This window comes from Leptidea sinapis, chromosome 4 (assembly GCF_905404315.1).
Source record: "Leptidea sinapis chromosome 4, ilLepSina1.1, whole genome shotgun sequence".
Classification (NCBI taxonomy): domain Eukaryota; kingdom Metazoa; phylum Arthropoda; class Insecta; order Lepidoptera; family Pieridae; genus Leptidea; species Leptidea sinapis.
In genome coordinates, this window is record NC_066268.1 from 13,123,863 (window position 1) to 13,142,283 (window position 18,421).

General features: G+C 35.5%; 1 protein-coding gene across 5 annotated transcripts in view; it reads left to right on the forward strand.

Annotated features, from left to right (window-relative positions):
* The window catches only part of LOC126979898 (endonuclease/exonuclease/phosphatase family domain-containing protein 1-like), a 301,297-nt gene that overhangs the window by 38,012 nt on the left and 244,864 nt on the right, over nt 1-18,421 (forward strand). For 3 of the 5 annotated variants that reach the window (XR_007732909.1, XR_007732910.1, XR_007732908.1), the window contains exons 5-6: nt 4,764-4,928; nt 12,066-17,406. Coding sequence is in view for 1 of the 5 variants with exons in the window: in XM_050829484.1 (XP_050685441.1) it covers nt 4,764-4,928; nt 12,066-12,301 (401 nt within the window). In the remaining 4 variants the exon portion in view is untranslated. Of the gene's footprint in view, nt 1-4,763; nt 4,929-12,065; nt 18,244-18,421 lie in introns of those variants that run through there. The other 2 variants (XR_007732911.1, XM_050829484.1) reach the window with 2 other exon arrangements.

An 18,421-nucleotide genomic window follows, 5' to 3' on the forward strand; every position in this document is an offset into this window, starting at 1 on the left:
CTTATTACTAGGTACCAATAACTCGTTACACAATCACCAACCACACTAGTACATGTATCGTTTGTTATATCGCCCCGAATGTTCACTTTATCGCTTAGTCACTGAATCACTGAATGAATAAAACGCCTAAATATACCGGTAAGGATTATTCTCAAATGATATCGAACAGTGCAGTATACGGGCGCGGGATCTGCGGGAATTGCGGCACTGAAAAAAAGCGTGCATGCGATGGAAAATAGGATAACTTGCGTGAAATATTATTCTTAATAACTCAAGTTATTAACTGTTTCGTATTTTCGTGAAGTTTATTGATACATCCCTTGAATGAAAGATTCATTCACGTACAAACCCTTAAACGGAATACCGCCCACAAGTGTGGAAGCAGAAAGGGCATTTTCTGCTGCAGGCTATATTGCGTCTAAAATACGCAGTAGTTTGGCAGACGACAGTTTGGTCATGTTGTGTTTCCTTCGAATACATCATTCACTTGAGATTGACATACTTAATAATTTAGTAAGTAATAATTTATCAGTTTAAAATGTTTTTTCTTTTGCTTGAATTTTTAATTTGGCTTTGTGTATTTTTTGAAAACGATTTGTTTTGTTTTGATTTGCTTTTGATTCAGGATTTGTTATTGTTTTTTTTGTGAAAAAAAAAACAGTATAATTTGATTGATCTCATTTTAATAGTAATATGTTCGTAAATAAATGTGGAGTTGATAAATTCATTGTTTTAAAATGTGCATATTTTCAATATGCGGGATCCCGCTATTACCGAGATCCCGCGGGATTGAAAATTCGTAGTCCCACAAATGCCGAGATTGAATACGGGCCGCGGGATTGGAAGCCCTAGTCGAGACACTTTACGCCAGTAGGTATCTATATATACTAACGAATTCTCGCGAACATTCGCCGTCGTAAAAAAATTAGAGTCACACCAAACTTTGTCAATCTAAAAAAAAGTGTGTATGTATGCACGTAAGAAGTTATACTTCTTTGGCCTAAAAAAGCAAAAATCCTTAAAATTATTAATTATTTCCCGCGTTATTCTACGTTTGTAGAAAGAACAATATTGTAAAAATCTTGTAACAATTGCTTTGACAATTAATAATTAAATAACTAATACGGCTGTACGGGCTTGAACCCTTTGCTTACCTTAATAATGGACGAAGAAACCAAAAAAATAAGGAATGTTGCAAACGTCTGAAAATTTTAGGAACCAGCTTCACCCTGTTACTTTTGTGTTACATTGCGCGCGCATCTTAAAATTTCTCTCATGTTGTTTTCATAACGCGCCTAAAGAAGTATAACTTCAAAAATCAATCCTATTTGGTCTCGGCCGTTGCCGTTGACGCAAATAAACATTCCAGCAGACATTAGACATTGAGACATCAATTGCCCATTAATACATGAGGAATTCAGTGAGCTGTAGTCATGCAGTGGTGGTAATTGACCTCATAAATCACGGGAGTGCCGGCGCTCCTGTCGCGGCCCTCGGGTCAAGTGGTTTTGGCTAACTCGACCAGACGACACACTGTATTTGCACTAAAATATGCTTCATCATGTACTTAAAAATACTAACCGAACTCAACCGGATTTAATGTAATAGATTTAAGAAATCTATCTATATATAAATAAGAGATTTCCACGTATATAGTCACTCATCACGATATCTCTGGAACCATTAGGCGTAGTGACTTGAAATTTGGTAGAGTTTTTTTTTAATATGAACAGAACAACGTCTGTCGGGTCAGCTAGTAGGATTATAAAATGTTTTGAGTTCGAACAAAACGCAACAAATACGTCAAGTTCAGATAGAAATGTTTTTCCATAGCAACAGTGGTGTAGGTTAAGTGTCAAGGTGACGATCGCAATCGTTGTACTATTCAGTTTTCAAGAATCCTTGTCACTTGTTATCGTAAAACTTGAGAAAGTTTGACGACTGTCAGAATTGTTGTTTTTTTTTTTCTTATATACATATACCGCAGGCCGCTACTAAATCTATTTGAATTTGCATTTTTATTTATTTATTTAAAGGTGCTCCAACAACACATACACAATACACTCTTAAACTTAAATATTGCACAAAAATAGTTCCAGTGTATGAGTCAATTACAGGTGCACACAACATAAATAAGAATCATTTCTATTGGGCACTTATATAACACAGAGACTTATACAGTACTAGTGGACCCAACAGACGTTGTCCTGTACACACGTCTTAAATTTGAAAAATTTATCCAGCCGTTAGGAGGAGTTCACTAACATACACATGAGCAGGAGAATTATATTATATGGACGTAATTGAGAATCTAAACCAATCTCAAATTCACTGAAACAAACAAAAAGTCATCAAAATCGGTCCAGCCGTTTAGGAGGTAGTTTAATTGGGAATCTAAACCATTCTTGAATCCACCCGAAGACACACATCAATCTCAAATTCACTGGAACACACAAAAATCTCATCAAAATCGGTCCAGCCGTTCAGGAGGTAGTTCAATTGTAAATCTAAACCATTCTCGAATCCACCTGAAGACACACAGAAAGTTTCAATAAAATCGGTCCAGCCGTCTAGGAGGAGTTCAGTGACATACACACGCACACAAGAATTATATATATAAAGATATAAAAAATATGATAATAAAAAAAATATATGGTAATAAAAAATGTGATGTATTTTCTCTCATAAACAAGATTTGATATAACCTATATCACCCTGAATTTATCAGTATTGATCTCACACATTGGACTAAGTATTTTGAACCCGATGAATAGCTTCTGTAACTAATACAACTCAAAGTTCCTGTGATCAACAGCTTGAGTAAATCATCATTAGTGATTAGCGATTGCTGTGATTACACTTAATATCGTAATCCAACATTGTAGCTTATCTGTTATCTTGTTGTTAACTCAATAATCGTGTTTCGGTTGAGACTTCAGCGTCACTATCAGTCGTAGCCCGTAATCTTCGAGTATTGTTTTTATATCTTAGTACCCTAGTAGAAGATAATTCTATGCCTGTTTCAACATTTGGTGCGAACATATGCCTTCACAATTTACAAACTTTTCCATTCTTTGGAAGTATTGTATAAAGCATTTGTACCAGTCTCCCCGAGGGACGTCTTGGAACGCATTTACCGCCTCTTCAAACCTTGTAAATCGTATACATCGCAGCGTATCTTTTATTTTCGGAAATAAAAAAAGGTGGATATTTGAGACCTTCGCAGAACTCATACGTTACCTTAGCGCATTTGAAGTCGCGCTGTGGTGATGAAGGATGACTTATCTATGAGGACGTTTAACTCTCGGGAAGCACGTATTTACATACCAATCTTTGGTAATTGTTCTTTGGTGTTCAAAGGTTACTGTAGTGTTATGTCACGGTCTGCCAAAAATAGAAGCAATCATTTTTTTACCAATGACCTTCGACTTTTTTAACTCTCGTGGCAAATCTTCAAAAGCAAAGGTCGTTTCTGGCGATTGGCATCATCTTTCAGGATCAAAGCAATGTATACAATTTTCGTCACCGGTGAGAATGAACCAGTAACTGACCTCCTTAGTTTTTGTTATCATTTGTCGGCACTGATCATCGCATCAGTCGTGTCTGGTTTTGCGTTACTTCATTAAGTGCAAAGCTTCATAACCTGCAGGTGTACATGTGAAATATTTTTCATTTGACTCATTCCAATACCTACTTATTATCTGACTTGTAATTTTTTATCAGTTTCAATTAGTTGTCGTATGGTATCAATATTATTTCTTTAACAACAGTCACGGGGCGATGTTCAAGAAAATCCTCACAGAAATTATCACGTTTACGACTGAGTCACTTAACCAGAAATACACAGAGCTACGAATGGATATTCATCACAAGATGTTAATTGAAATCTTAGGCTAACTTTCTCGGTGACTTACGCCACAGCGAAAAATCATAAAAAAATTCAAATGTCTTCTCTTTCAAACTTCTGACTATAAACTAAAATATTACCTACTCTGGGATTGTTCCATTTTCAAATGCCATAATTCTTTTATAATTATATTACAAATGGCCAGTCCAGAAACTTTCAGCAGGGCCCGCGTAGATGGGGATCGAAGTGACATCTTCCAAACACGAGGCAACGGATTAAACCATTGTGATACTACACCAGTGTACGCAATATTCTATGGACATGGAAAAAATATAGAAAGCAGTACTATAGAAATCAGTAGAATTGAGTGAATGATTTTCTGTAGGTTTCACAGGGTTGAGCCTCAATGAAAAACACTGATTACTTACTAAATTTATATGAAACCATATTGAAGTTTAGAAAGTACGCAATCCGTCCGATAAATAAAAATCCACAGAACTTACAAATATTAAATAGTTCAAAATGTGTCGGGAATAATTTAAAGCAACGGGAATAAGTATAGCATTTAAAGCTATATAGCTAGAATATAAAGCTGTATTGAAGTTAAATGTAAGAATGTAACTGGAAACCTTTATTGAAAATAAGGCTATAGTTGTATCTATTTGAGTTCATATTAATAATCTTTTAAGTGGCAATATTATTTACTTGGACATTGTTCTATATCGCAAGAAAATGTGTGTGGTAATCGGTTTAAAGTAATGAGTGTACAATGTGCATGAATTGGATAAAATCTATTTATTTCCATAGAAAGGTTTAAAAAACCACTGACACGTCATTTACAAGGAGTCCCTTGCGGGATGCCTGCACAAAAATACCAAGATTGAATTAAAATGATATTTCTGTTATACTACTTCAGCGTTCCTGATATGTGGCCGACCTATTGTTGTGGTCAACGTCCAGATCTTCGAGACGCTGGATGAGGGAGACAGCAAGAGGTTCGAGGAGGTGGTGGAGATTGCGGCGTCTGCCAAACTACAACTCGTCTTTCTGGGAGAGTTTCTTAAATGGGATAATGTGCAATGTAAGTAAGCATCCACGAGATATTATTACTCGCCAAAAACATCTCATGTTCTCGTTCTTCTTGTCATTTCACAGCTGAAATTATGCTGAGCTTAGGTTAAGAAAGCCCAAAGGAAAAGTTGAGTTCGCGTTTTATTTTTTGCCCTCAACTAAGTTTTTCGTAAGTAATGTCTGAACAAAGACTAAGTACGCTCTATTATAGATCTCAGGCTAAGACTCAAAAGTAAATTATTTTTGCCTGTTATCGTGCGCAAAGTTCGATTTTGCGCATACATTTGCGGTCTCAAAGTACCACTTTCCCACACGTTGACAAGAGCGTGTGGGAATGTAGCAGAGCGTGCGGGAATGTTTGAAAATAATTATATTGGTCGAACTTTGCGCAACTTTATAGGAGAAATAGAATACGATACTCGTGCGCATTTGTATCGTAACGTACTATTACACTATCTGCTGCTCACGACATCGCCACCTCGGAAACTATAAAGCAATACTCTAGCCTGTATCTAGAGTGACATACATACTGTGCCTTTATGTTTTCCCGACCTCTTGTGTTATATGCTTGCAAAATTTGAATTATATCTAATAATAATAATAATAAAATTTATTGCCTTGAACTTAATTTAAGTATACAATATCAGCTTATTACAAAACATACATTAAGACAAAAGGGAGTAGGCTCAGCTTATGCTGCTTGAAATAATATTTTCATGCAGCGCTGGTTTTCAGCCATTCCCATCTCCCTAAGGTGTAAGGTGGGATACATAGTAAAGAGGGCAAACTAATAACGATTACAATGCAGATCTAATTTTTTTCTAAATGTATCATCCTCTGTATAAATTATGAGTGTATTTGTGAGTGTGAGTGTGTGTGTTGTATAAATATATGAGTGTGTGTCAATGTGTCAGTTTAAATGTAATATGAAACGAGTTGCAAATGTTATGGTTTTTAGTTTATGAAGTTCTTTCCATACACAATAATTAAAATTTTCAGCTTCCTGTTGTTTTTTTAACAATGCCATTTTATATTTACCCTTAAACTGATTTATATTTTTTATCATTCTAAGAGGTGGTGGCAAATCATTCCAAATACGGGAAGCCATGAATTTGAAACTGGATCTATATCTTGTTGTTTTGTAGTATGGTATATTTAATAAGTTTTGAGAGGCAAAACGTGTACATTTTAAATTAGAACTTCCGCTACAGGACAATTTTTCAAATAAATATTCAGGGTGCTTGCTATAGATAATTCTCTTTATACTACAGGCATAATGCAATTCTCTCCTAGCTTTCATATTAAGTATTCGTTTGTTGTTTAAATATGGAGTTATATAGCCTCTGTTCTAATCTAATCGGTATCGCCAGTATGGACGAAGAGACTGAGAAATGTTTAGTACTTATTTTATGCTAAATACTTGCAGTATGTGCAAAGTATTCTTTAAATTAATATTCAATATGCAGTTTTTACTTAGTTACCATCTTATGACGACCCATATACCCTAATGGTTAGTGACCTTGCCTACTGACCTACAAGTAGGTGCAATGATGAATGTGGATGTTTGTTTCCAAACCATGGATGTTTATATTTATTTATGTATTTGACGCCTATTTCTGCCGTGAAGCAGTAATGTGTAAACATAACTGTGTTTCGGTCTGAAGGGCGCCGTAGCTAGTGAAATTACTGGGCAAATGCGACTTAACATCTTGTGTTTCAAGGTGACGAGCGCAATTGTAGTGCCGCTCAGAATTTTTTCAAGAATCCTGAGCGGCACAGCATTTTTATGGGTAGGGCGTATCAATTACCATCAGCTGAACGTCCTGCTCGTCTCGTTCCTTATTTTTATAAAAAAATTATCTGTATGACTAACTACAATCACGCCCCTCAGCCAGTCTCTGACTTTCTTCTTCGCCTTCATCCAATGGCATCAACTCCAGCTGTAGTAGATCCCATATTAGATAGAACGACCGAGACATTCTTGAACTGACCCTTTTCACCAGTGCTCTGATGGTCGGATATATCTTTTGGTAGATCTTTGCCAACGCTTTTATCTACGCTTGCTTTATAGATTTGTTCAGACTATCTATTATCATCCAACATCTCGCCATGACCGAAACATCCCATAAATAACTAAAATATCTTTATTATTAATTTATTTATTTTATGTATATTTTTATTAAGAAAACTTACAGCTATTTATAATTATGTTCACTAGTTTTCACATATATGATTCTCTAATTAGTTTAAAAAATTACTACAGAGTTTTACGCAATTTTATATTCTATTACATTAGTTCTAAGTATAGAATTAGTATCTATTTTAACTACATTTTTGTTAGTATTTTCCACGTGGTTGAAGGTACAGCAAGAAGTTTACATTTATAAAACATAATTATAGTTATTAATATGAATATAATTATTAAAGTTTACATTAATTTTATTCATACACAATACTTTGATACTTTGGGGAGAGAGTATGATGTAGTTATTAGCTGGCGAATTGCACTAGTTTTAGTTAAAAGTGTCAATTTCGAATAATAACGATCAGAACGATAGTTTCTTTCATAGTTCCTGTCAATATAGAAGTAACATTATAATTAATGTGTGCGTGTGCGGCACGTACTTACATTCGCCAACACGCACACAGACAGCAAAATAATGTTGCAAGTGAATAGACATTTCCCTAAATCAGTAAATTGTAAGAAACACTAGGTAATATGTCATTAGAAAGAAGAAATAAAATATAAATTAAGAATTTAATTAAAACAGCACGTATTTTATTATTGTTGGAACAATGTTGAAAGTGCAAGTAAAGGAGTTCTTTAGAATCGTTGTTTTTTGAAACTCGATGAAACGAAAAAACGAGACGATAGAGGCGTCTTTCCCAGCTATATCTGAATTTCTCGAGGGTGCAGGGACCGAATTTGTGATCATTTTTTAAATCCAAGATGGCCGCCGCGCAATTATTTTATTATTATATACAGCTATTAGCTTAAATTAAAAGTTGTGAAATAGTATTTAGGTGTGATATGTGATTTTCTTATCATAATTTTTATTATAAGACGCTCTTTTGACACCCTTTCACTGTACAGTAAGTCATTTTTAGATTAAATTTCGCGCACTGATTGTCCTGGAAGTTGACAGAATTACACTGACGCGGCGGGACACGTATGTGGTCATAAACGACCACATTGAAACTGCTTCATTTCGCTTGGGCCTACTCACGTTCTAAGCGTTATTATTCTATGCTTCTAGGGATGAAGAGGTGGTAAAACCAGTGGAATCTGCTGTATTTCTTGGCATTACTCTTGATTCCAAATTGCAGTGGGGCCCCCATATTGAAGGATTGGCGAATAGGCTTAGTTCTGCAGCATATGCGGTTAAGAAAATTAGACGGTTAACTGACATAGATAGTATTATGTCTTATGGTATATTGTTATGGGGCAGTGCGGCCGAAATTAATATCATCTTTGTGCTGCGGAAGAGGGCTATTCTCGCGATTTATATCCTAGGTCCTAAAGAATCATTAAGAGAAAAATTTAAAGAAATAAACATTTTGACTGTTGCTTCTCAATACATTTTTGATAATGTTCTGTATGTTCATAAGCACATTGAGGAATTTTTTAGAAATTGTGACATTCATAATGTTAACACGAGCAACAAACATAAACTTGTTATGCCTACTACTCGGTTGGGTCGAGTTACTAAGTCTTTTGTTGGGCGATGTTATATGCTTCTACAATATGATCCCAGAAAATGTACAAAACAAATGTGTTACAAAATTTAAAAGAATTGTTAAAAAACGTTTGTGTGGGAAAGGTTATTATAGCATAAACGATTTTCTTAATGACAACCACGGACTGGGAATAAAGCGAACACCCTCAGGCTCTTTAATTATAAATGTTTATTGTACGATATCACGTTGTAATCCATATTTTATATTAAAAAAAAAGCCCGCTGAGTTTCTTGCGCCCATTCTTCTCAGGTCTGAGGCAGTCTCTTTTGAGTGGGTGGTAGTTTTTGACGTTCAATAACTGATTTTAAATCCTATTTTGAATAAAAATATTTGAATTTGATTATGCTACTAGATTCCCCGTTTCATTAATTTAAAAGCTTCAGACATACTTTGGGACATAATATTAATGTAAATTGTAAATGAAATAGCTGTTAAGCCTTGAATAATTGTGAGTTAACATTAGTATTTAGAGTTAAAGGTTAGTGAAACTGATAAGTGATAACAGCCAGTCTTTGTTCAAAGACCGCACTGACTAAGACTGTGTTGATGTAATCGCTGGCAGCAGCTATCTAGACGCAGCTGTGTTACGCTGATAACCTTACAGGTGTCATGGCACACACACGATCGTCTGGCTTTGATTATTTTTGGGGCTTATGTGACTTTTTATGATAAGTAGTGTGAAATCGATAATGAAATTCACCTGATGCAGTGAAGCACAGTATTTTTGTTAAATATTCTAAGTAGCACCGCCCTTGATATCTCCAGTGGGAGGGTGTTTCGCACCGGTTGCCGGCTAGATTATGGGTACCACAACGGCCCATATTTCTGCCGTAAATCAGTAATGTGTAAGCCATACTGTGTTTCGGCCTGAAGGGCGCCGTAGCTAGTGAATTTACTGGGTAAATGAGACTTTCAACTTATGTGTCAAGGTGACGAGCGCAGTTGTAGTACCGCTCAGAATTTTTGAGCTTGTCAATAATCCTGAGCGGCACGGCATTGTAATGGGCAGGGCGTATCAATTACCATCAGGTGAACTCCCTGCTCGTCTTGTCCCATATTTTCGTTAAAAAATTTTGAGCTCGTCGCCATGAAACTTGGTTACTGTTATGGTTAAGGATAAGTAAAATTTGACGTTAACAGGAACGCCGACTTTAACATAGACTGCGTTACTGCGACTCCACCGACGTATTCCTTGACATAGGCACAGTAGACATATTATGTATCAGTACGGAAACTACCTACAAACGTTCGAAATGACACTCTCACACAAACATGCGCTTCGACCTCCGGGGGGCCTCCCCTAAGCAGTTTTCGCGGTCAATACGAGTCGAGTGTCACGTTGTTATTTGATTCCGCGATCTTTTTAAAAATGCCAGTGTATTGCGTGGTATACGGCTAATTTTTATCATTTTCAAATGATTTTCATGAGTGATATTCTAAATGAATTTTCATTCTGGCAAGTTCTGCCAAAATGAAAATTCAAGACTGCGACTGCAAAAAATGTTTAAGTTTTTCGTCACGCGTGTCGTTTTCATGGTTTTTGAGGGTGCTGAAATAGATCGTGGTGTCAGAATGTTTATCCAAGATGGTGGTTACATGAAATTGCCAATTTTTGATACTCCCGAAAATCTCGAAAATGACACCCATATCGGTTTTATTGAAAATGTCACATCCGCCATCTTGGATATTGAAATGGGTGTCATATTCATTATTGACACTCACGAAAACAAGAATTGCCCCGTCTAGACATCTTCGTGGGATGACTGCAGGAAAGAGTTTCTTAAGACTGAGGTACAAGTGAAACTTCAACGGTCAAAGTTTAAAAACACATATTTCAAAAATTCCCGTCAATATTTCAACGAAAATTAAAAAAAAACATTCCAAGAAAAACATTCAACAAAATGTTGTTTAAAAACATTACATAACAGTCCTCATGTAGACTATAATATTGCTTTATAAACTGCATAGCTATAATACAAACTCTTACAATATACATAAAAATCTTTCGCTTTTTACATTTTTACGCTCTGCAACGCCCCATAAGGAACTTCGTTCCAAAACTCCTTTTTTAATGTCGTTTAGAAAAATAACCTGACAACCCTATTGCTTCAATGGAGTGTACGCACATATAGGTAAGTATTTTATCAACAAGGCTTAGTTTCCGTACTGATACATATGTCTACTGTGACATAGGTAAAGTTTAAAAGTGAAATATCAAGTCAATATCGAACATTTGTTTTATACTTTTGACACGTCGCTATTTACCTATTTAACATTAAAATTAATTGGACGCTTACGGTTAAAAGTTAAAATTATGACGTCATCTAAAAATTGACAAATGGTGCAACAATGGTTTGCTTAATCGGTACTTTAACATGTACTAATTTTCATAAACGTACTGACAATGAACAGTCATAATATTTATTTCTGAAAAATTTTTTTTTTGTGACTATCTATAACCAACCTGATATATACCACGAATAGTTCAGAGCAAACACTAACAATAATAAATATCAATGGTAGCAGCGTGACCCCACAGATGCTGTGAAAATAGCTAAGTACACTAATCTAGCAGTAGCAACATTCGTCTACTCTCCAGTCTTTCTAACGGCTTATGCCGTTGAGCTGAGTCTATCTGCGAGTTGGGCAATATGTTGACCCCATTGAAGCTTTTTATCTATCTATCTCCGCTGTGTTTGGTGTAGTGTACATTAAAAACTTTGGTTTTTTTACTGATTATGTGCCGTTTCTTAGTCTCAAACCAACGCCACCAATCTTTGAGATTGCATACGCATAGCTCGTCATCAATATCTGCATGTCGCTTTACTTTAAAAATAAAAAAGTATCATAAGGAAACAACTATCTCATGGCTATCATCTGCCACAAACGGTAAATACTTAATATATATAAGAAACAAGAAAGGACCGAGAATAAAACCCTGCGGAACACTTATTCCTACAGGTTTACCCGAAGAGCGTTTGCCGATTTAGGGCTGTACTTTTTACTCCATAATGCTTTAATTTTTGGAGTAAAGTTTCATGGTGGACGCAGTCAAATGCTTTGGACAAGTCAAATAAAATGCCTAGTGCATCCTGTGACTCTTCCCAGGCGTCAAAAATGTGTTTAATGAGCCTAATTTATTTAATTGTTGATAAGCCCCTAGTGAAACCAAATTGATTATTGTTTAATAATTTTCAAAAATGCGTTAGTAGCTGCTGAAGCAAAAGTTTTTCTAAAATTTTATTAAAAACAGGCAGTACTGAAATAGGCATAAAATTAGCAGGGTCAAAAGAAATGCCCGATTTAAAAAAAAAAGGTATATTTCTGCTGTATTTTATGAAGTCAGGGAACATACCCTCATCCGGTTTATGAAAATTATTTCTTAACTTGTGTTTTATTTTTATTGCAGTATTTAAAAATTGCGAGTCAATATTGAGCGAAGATAAAAACACGACGGTAGATCCGAACACACCGGGCCGGAGCACGGTGTTGTGTTCAGGTGCCATAGACAAGAGCAGCTTCAACGGTCGCGCCGGCGTCATCCGTTCTGGCCTCTGCCACCTGGCGATACCGCGCGGCTGGTCGTGGGGCGGTCCCGCTTCGCCCTACTGTCCCGTCTGGACCGAACTCAAGGTGCCGGATTGACAGATCCTATTTGTCAACGGTAGGAAATTGTCTGTACTCTACCGCGCTTCTACAGTGCTCTTACTCTTCGGTCATTGTCTATACTTAATATTTTATTTTTGTAATATCTTCTAGGTTTCAAGCCATTATTTGGATTCCTTCAATTCTATTATTATTTATATCGAATATGAATACGAATTACGCGACATTGCAATTTAGAAATGTGGTGATGATATAATATGAGATGTTTATTTATTTTCTTAAGGCTCACAATATTTGTATATAAATGTGTATTTTAATATAATTATACTGTATACAATGGTGTCTGTTCTGAGTGGACCAGTCCAATCTTATTTAACGTTAAGTCAACAAAAGTTGAATTTTAAAGCTCTAATAGACGGCGGACCTTATCTGCAGTCTTTAAGTGTTCGGCGATCATGTTTCTTTTCGGAATAGGCAAATATCAAGCTAGAAGCTTTATTTATTGATTCAGAAGGCAAGAGATAACTTTTGTTTTTACACAAAGATTTAAGTGATCGTGTCAGAATTGTCACCAATAATGTTCCTTTTACCTATAAAGTGCTATTTGCCTTATTAATAGGAGTTTTCCGATGAATTATGTCGTCATTAAGTATCAAAACCAAATGTTTGTGTCACTAAGATTTTAACTGGACTTATTACTTTGTAAGATTAATTAGAATATTTGATAAATTTTAATAACTGGATTTGTTTCGATATATATAATTTAAAAAATAAACCTTAGGGAATATGTTTAGGGGAATGGTAATGTTCACGACATTATACAGTCGGAACAAAAGCCTGCTACACAATAAAGGCTAGGCCAAACCAACGCGTTCAGTAGACTTACTATGATTGTGTTGTACTTACCTGTCTAGTTCCTCTTCATCTTCAATGAGAGCAGACAGAAGTAAAACTTCTTCAATTTCACCAACTGTATTAGAGAACATTGTAGTTAAATGAATGGCCCCACTCTGGTGAACGTAAGAACAAACGCGACAGTGTACACAACTTTTGCACGCGCAGTTATCGCCACCGCGGACGCGAATTGAACGCGTTGGTTTGTCCCAACCTTCGCCAAATAAATGCAAAAGCGATTTGCTTATGAATGACTTTTTGTTTTCGTCGATTCTTTTCTTTTTTTTCTTAATTTCGCTGATGATCTGTTAAGGTGCTCATATTGGCGTATTTATTACTTATTCCATGGATTCCATTAATTGTACTGTCATAACTTATACGCGTCATATCATTGTTAACTGTCGGTGTAGCAATATATTTGCTCACAAATCACAACTATTGTCGTCTGTTGCAACCATTTTGTAATAATTTCTTCTTATCATTTCATTTTATCACCTGCGCTAATTTATAATATGAATATAAGACCTACTGTTCTACTTCCAAATGTACTTTTAAAAGGTTTTATATTTAACTAGTACATGTATGTATTTCAATACATTTTGCTGTAATATAAAAATAGTCATTAACTCCCGAAGTATTCTATAAAAAATAGGGTTATTTCAATATTACAGTCGTTTCGTAAAATAGCATATTTTTATTATTAAATTTACTAGTATAGGGTAATAGTGGTTCTAAAGGTAACATTTGTACCTGAATACAATTCCGTTGCAATACAATAACATATCTATCCAGAGAGTGTTAATCGCAGTTTCACACTCGTTGACGAATTAACGACTGTTGTAGGTTACTGAAATGGGAAGTGATGTGACGTCATAATTCATTAATATCAAATAACCCGTCGTGCCATTAAATATCGGTTCGTTTACATTGGGCGTGTTTAGCTTGCGTTTCATTTAAAAAGTATCTATAAATTAACAGATAAAGACAAAATATACATAGCTACTGCTCAGAGGGATGAATGTGAGTTTTTTTTAATGAAAATAAGGGCCGAGACACGCAGGACTTCATCTGATGTTAATTGATACACCTTGCCCATTACAATGCAGTGCCGCTCAGAAAAAAAAATCTGACCGGCACTACTACAATTACGCTCGTCACCTTGAGACGGCGCCCTTCAGACCGAAACACAATAATGCTTACACATACTGCTTCACGCCAGAAATAGGCACCGTTGTGGTACCCATAATATAGCCGGCATCCTGTGCAAAGGAGCCACCCACTTGTAGTGAGAGAGAGTTATAGTGTCAAACAAGACACAGAATGAAATACAATGAATGTACATTCATTTACCATATCAGTCAAAATTTACGTCACAAAGACGAATACTCGGAACTCAAGCGACGGCCATTTGCAATGCAATGTCAAAATAAAACACGATGTAGCTGTCACATGGGCATAGCCTGTGCAGTGTGCAGCTAATATTTGTAGAGTGAATTCCAAAAAATTTTATAACTCTGTACTGCTGAACCAGTCTTTTTAACTTGGAATCGAGTTTACTTACGAGGTGGCGCAAAACGAATTCTTGTACTCTGTTAATGCAACAAATGGAAAGGCATTATATCCAATGTGCTATGCAAATTTAGTTTATGTACGCACGGGACTCGTAACAATTTCTTTCAAAGAGGGTAACGTGGGTTGTCTTAGTAGGAAAAGTTGTAACGTTTCAACGTTTTTGTGGCATCAAGTAAATTCAATAAACCACATCTTAATAAGTTTCTTTCTAAAAATTACGCGGCCCCTTTTCGTTCGGGACCTTTTCTTTTTTGGAAAGGCTTAAAAAAATTTTATAATTTTTTATTACAGTAGATTTTGAATAAGCCTTCGATATATTGAGGTCGGTTATTATCTAGTCTCGCTTACGAGAAATTGGCGTCCCCGAGAAAATAATTAATATTAAAGCCACGAAGAACTATATTTGTAAATTCACAATACTAAATTCAGACACAATAGAATAATCCAGTTCCAGGTCTTTGTACACAGATGCCTTCACAAAACTGAATTGGCAAAATTTCAAATGATCATATTTGGGAACGCTACGATAAAATCGCGTTCGATCCGCAGATCAAACGTTGGAAATGGAACTAGATAGGTCACACACTATTAAGAGAATTCTTACTATATACCTAAGATAGCCTCGAGACCCCAAGGCAACAAAACTGCCCTAAAGCAAACCTGGAGACGAACTATCATTGACGAAGCGAAAATCATTGGAAAGGCATTAATATGCTTAGGTCCAATCTGGATGAAGACGGACTGTGAACGCTGTCAGCCAGGGGAAACAGTCAAGATCTCCGAGTGAGATGCGTTACTATTTAAAAATGACGGTTGTTGCGGCCAGGGCTTAAAAACCTTGTAATTTATTTTTTTGGCACTTGCGTTGTTTTTAATTGCATTTTGTAAAAAGTCTTGTGTAAAAGTAAATTTTAATGATTCCAATGGTGCAATATTCTGCCAGGTAGCTAATATTTTGCTTTGCGTATTATGTACATGTTAATTCCGTCACACAATAATTATGACGTCACAATTCCCGGTCAATAAAATGAATTCGAGATTACCTACTCATGTGATATGTAAAAGTAATATCTACTTAATGTATGTAAGGTGTATATAAGTGAAATTGATCTCGTATAGGTAAATTAAAGGTTTTTTAAATATTTAATTTATTTTACGAACATGTCATGTACAGCTGTGTCTGTCGTTTTATGTTAGGTGCTAATTTAAACAGTGGCAACGTTAGGTATAGTGCTTAGATAATTTATACGTCTAGATAGAGCCTCTTGCTGCTAGACAACCGATGAAAACAGGCCAGGTTTATTACTTTTTATTACTTTACGTGTGCGTGACAAGCTACGTCTTACGATCGCGATTTGTTTGTCACTTTGTGTTTGTGTGCGTGCATTGCTCAAAATAGAGATCAACTGTCAATAGTCTATCTAGACGTATAAATGATCTATAGCTTAATGAAATAGCCAAGTAACCGGAAGCTCTTTTGGTTCGCAATATTATTCGAGATTTTTATTTATAGTTTTTCTGTTAATCAACACTGACACAGCCACAACTGACCTAGGGACAGAAGGCCTACCATCAACTTTTAATTAGCGATTCAATTCCGATACAGTTCAGTTTAGGTACATAAACTGAATCGCTAAGATTAATACCATGAACCCTGTAACAGAGTGGTGTTTGAATCACTTATGGAAAAATGAACGAAATAAATTTATCCGTGGTCCGCGGTGTGAGAAAGAGATGACGCTGTGCAGTCATTGCATAAGTCTGTATCTCTTACTCGAACCATATGCGTTGCGTTTTAAAAACCTATAATGATATGATTTTGGCGTTTTTTTGCGTAGATATTACTACAAATACATTTAAATTTGCACTTTATAGCGTCAAATTATAAACCATTAAGCCCTTTTTTGTACTTATTAAATAATAGTAAAATAAATATATATAGTTCTTTGATTTACAAATTAAATGTTTGCTTAGGTGTTTTCGTAAAAATAACCGAGTTATGAACGCACCTCCATTGATGTTTGATTTGACAGGAGCATAGAGTACTTTTTTTTTAATTCGTTCTTGCGAACAGGCTATAGCCAGGGGCTTTGCTGCCTCGTCTTTAGTATTTTCATGTTTGGTATTTATAATCAGTATTTTTTTTTACAAAAAAGTCCAATAAAGTATTCTCATCTCATCTTTCATCAATTCCATTTTCCTTTTCTGTATGGTCTATGTATTTATTCACTATTTATTTAAAGTTATTAACAAAACGATTCACTTTCCGCTAAGAAAGTAGCAACTTTTTTTTAATCGCGCACTTTGACACATAAGCTATCCAGTTTAGGTTGAAATATTACCTCGTGGTACGAATGAATAAACGAACTCAAACAGTTTGCGATTCAATTTCCGACTTGATTTGACGTCAACCTAAATTGTATAGCTTCGTCGACGTCGTGATATGAAATAACAAAGCAGTTCAGTTTAGATCATCAATTGAATCGCAATAACAGTTCATGGTAGGCCCGCAGGTAGTCGACAGTGGAGCTGTCTAATTGATCACTGGATCACTTTAAAATATTAAACAAAGCGACCTTCAAAAAAAGCGCGTACACCTTCCTTAAAGGCCGGCAACGCTCTTGTGATTCCTCTGGTGTTGCAAGAGAATGTGGGCGGCGGTGATCACTTAACACCAGGTGACCCGTACGCTCGTTTCTCCTCCTATTCCATAAAAAAGAACAATATACAATTTACGAATAATTAATATTTTCTATCCAGTGGAGCCATTTTCGAGTGTCTAAGCAATTATTTTAGCAATAAATAAGTTTTATTTATTTTTGGGCTCTTGTGAGACCTGACAAATTGGGAATTGTGACCATTTTTGCTTGACATTCCTGAACGTCTTTGATTGACATTAAAAATCCCGCCCATATGCTTTATATGGGGGCGATAACAACATTGTTGTATTGGTTACTCTGATCAATGAGGCAATGAATGACGTTCTATACATAAAGGCAAATCACGTCGTATGGAAACAAAGCGGAAATATGGAACATGCCACAAATGACACCATAATAAGCATTGACTGCTATATCTTGCAAACATTGCTTACATCGCCCACATTTACTTCAGTTGCTTAAAATATTCTTGGTGAGTAAGCAGCAATGTAAAACATTTATTTAGTTCAGATTTGAATGGGCCAGTAACAGTTGACACACGACTAAGTGTGCTTACATTGTCTTTAATCACACTTTTCACGTTCCGCTATCAGACTGCAAATGATATGTCCATATATGTGTTTAGAACGTCATTGCTCAGAGAATTAATTTTAACTACCTACTAGTGTTGCCAACTAAAACAGACCATATTTACAATTTATTTATTGATGTTTATCATATAATTAATGGAATTACAAAATTACCCAAAATATTTTGTGATATAGAACGGTAGTAGTGTATTTAAACAACGTTAATTTTATTTTATTTTAATGTGTTACAGATTTGGTGAATTTTAAATAAATGAAATCAATATTAGTTTTTGTTTTATTTGATACTTTTACTGGAAAACGGGATTGGATAATTTACTGAGATTCACTTTAAATAAGATATGTCCGATAAATTGTTCCTTAAACTTCTATCTCAGTAGGTAGGTATGTAGCTACTACCCAAGGTTGCATTGCATTGGTGCATTGGTTTTTCAGCAAGGTAGGCA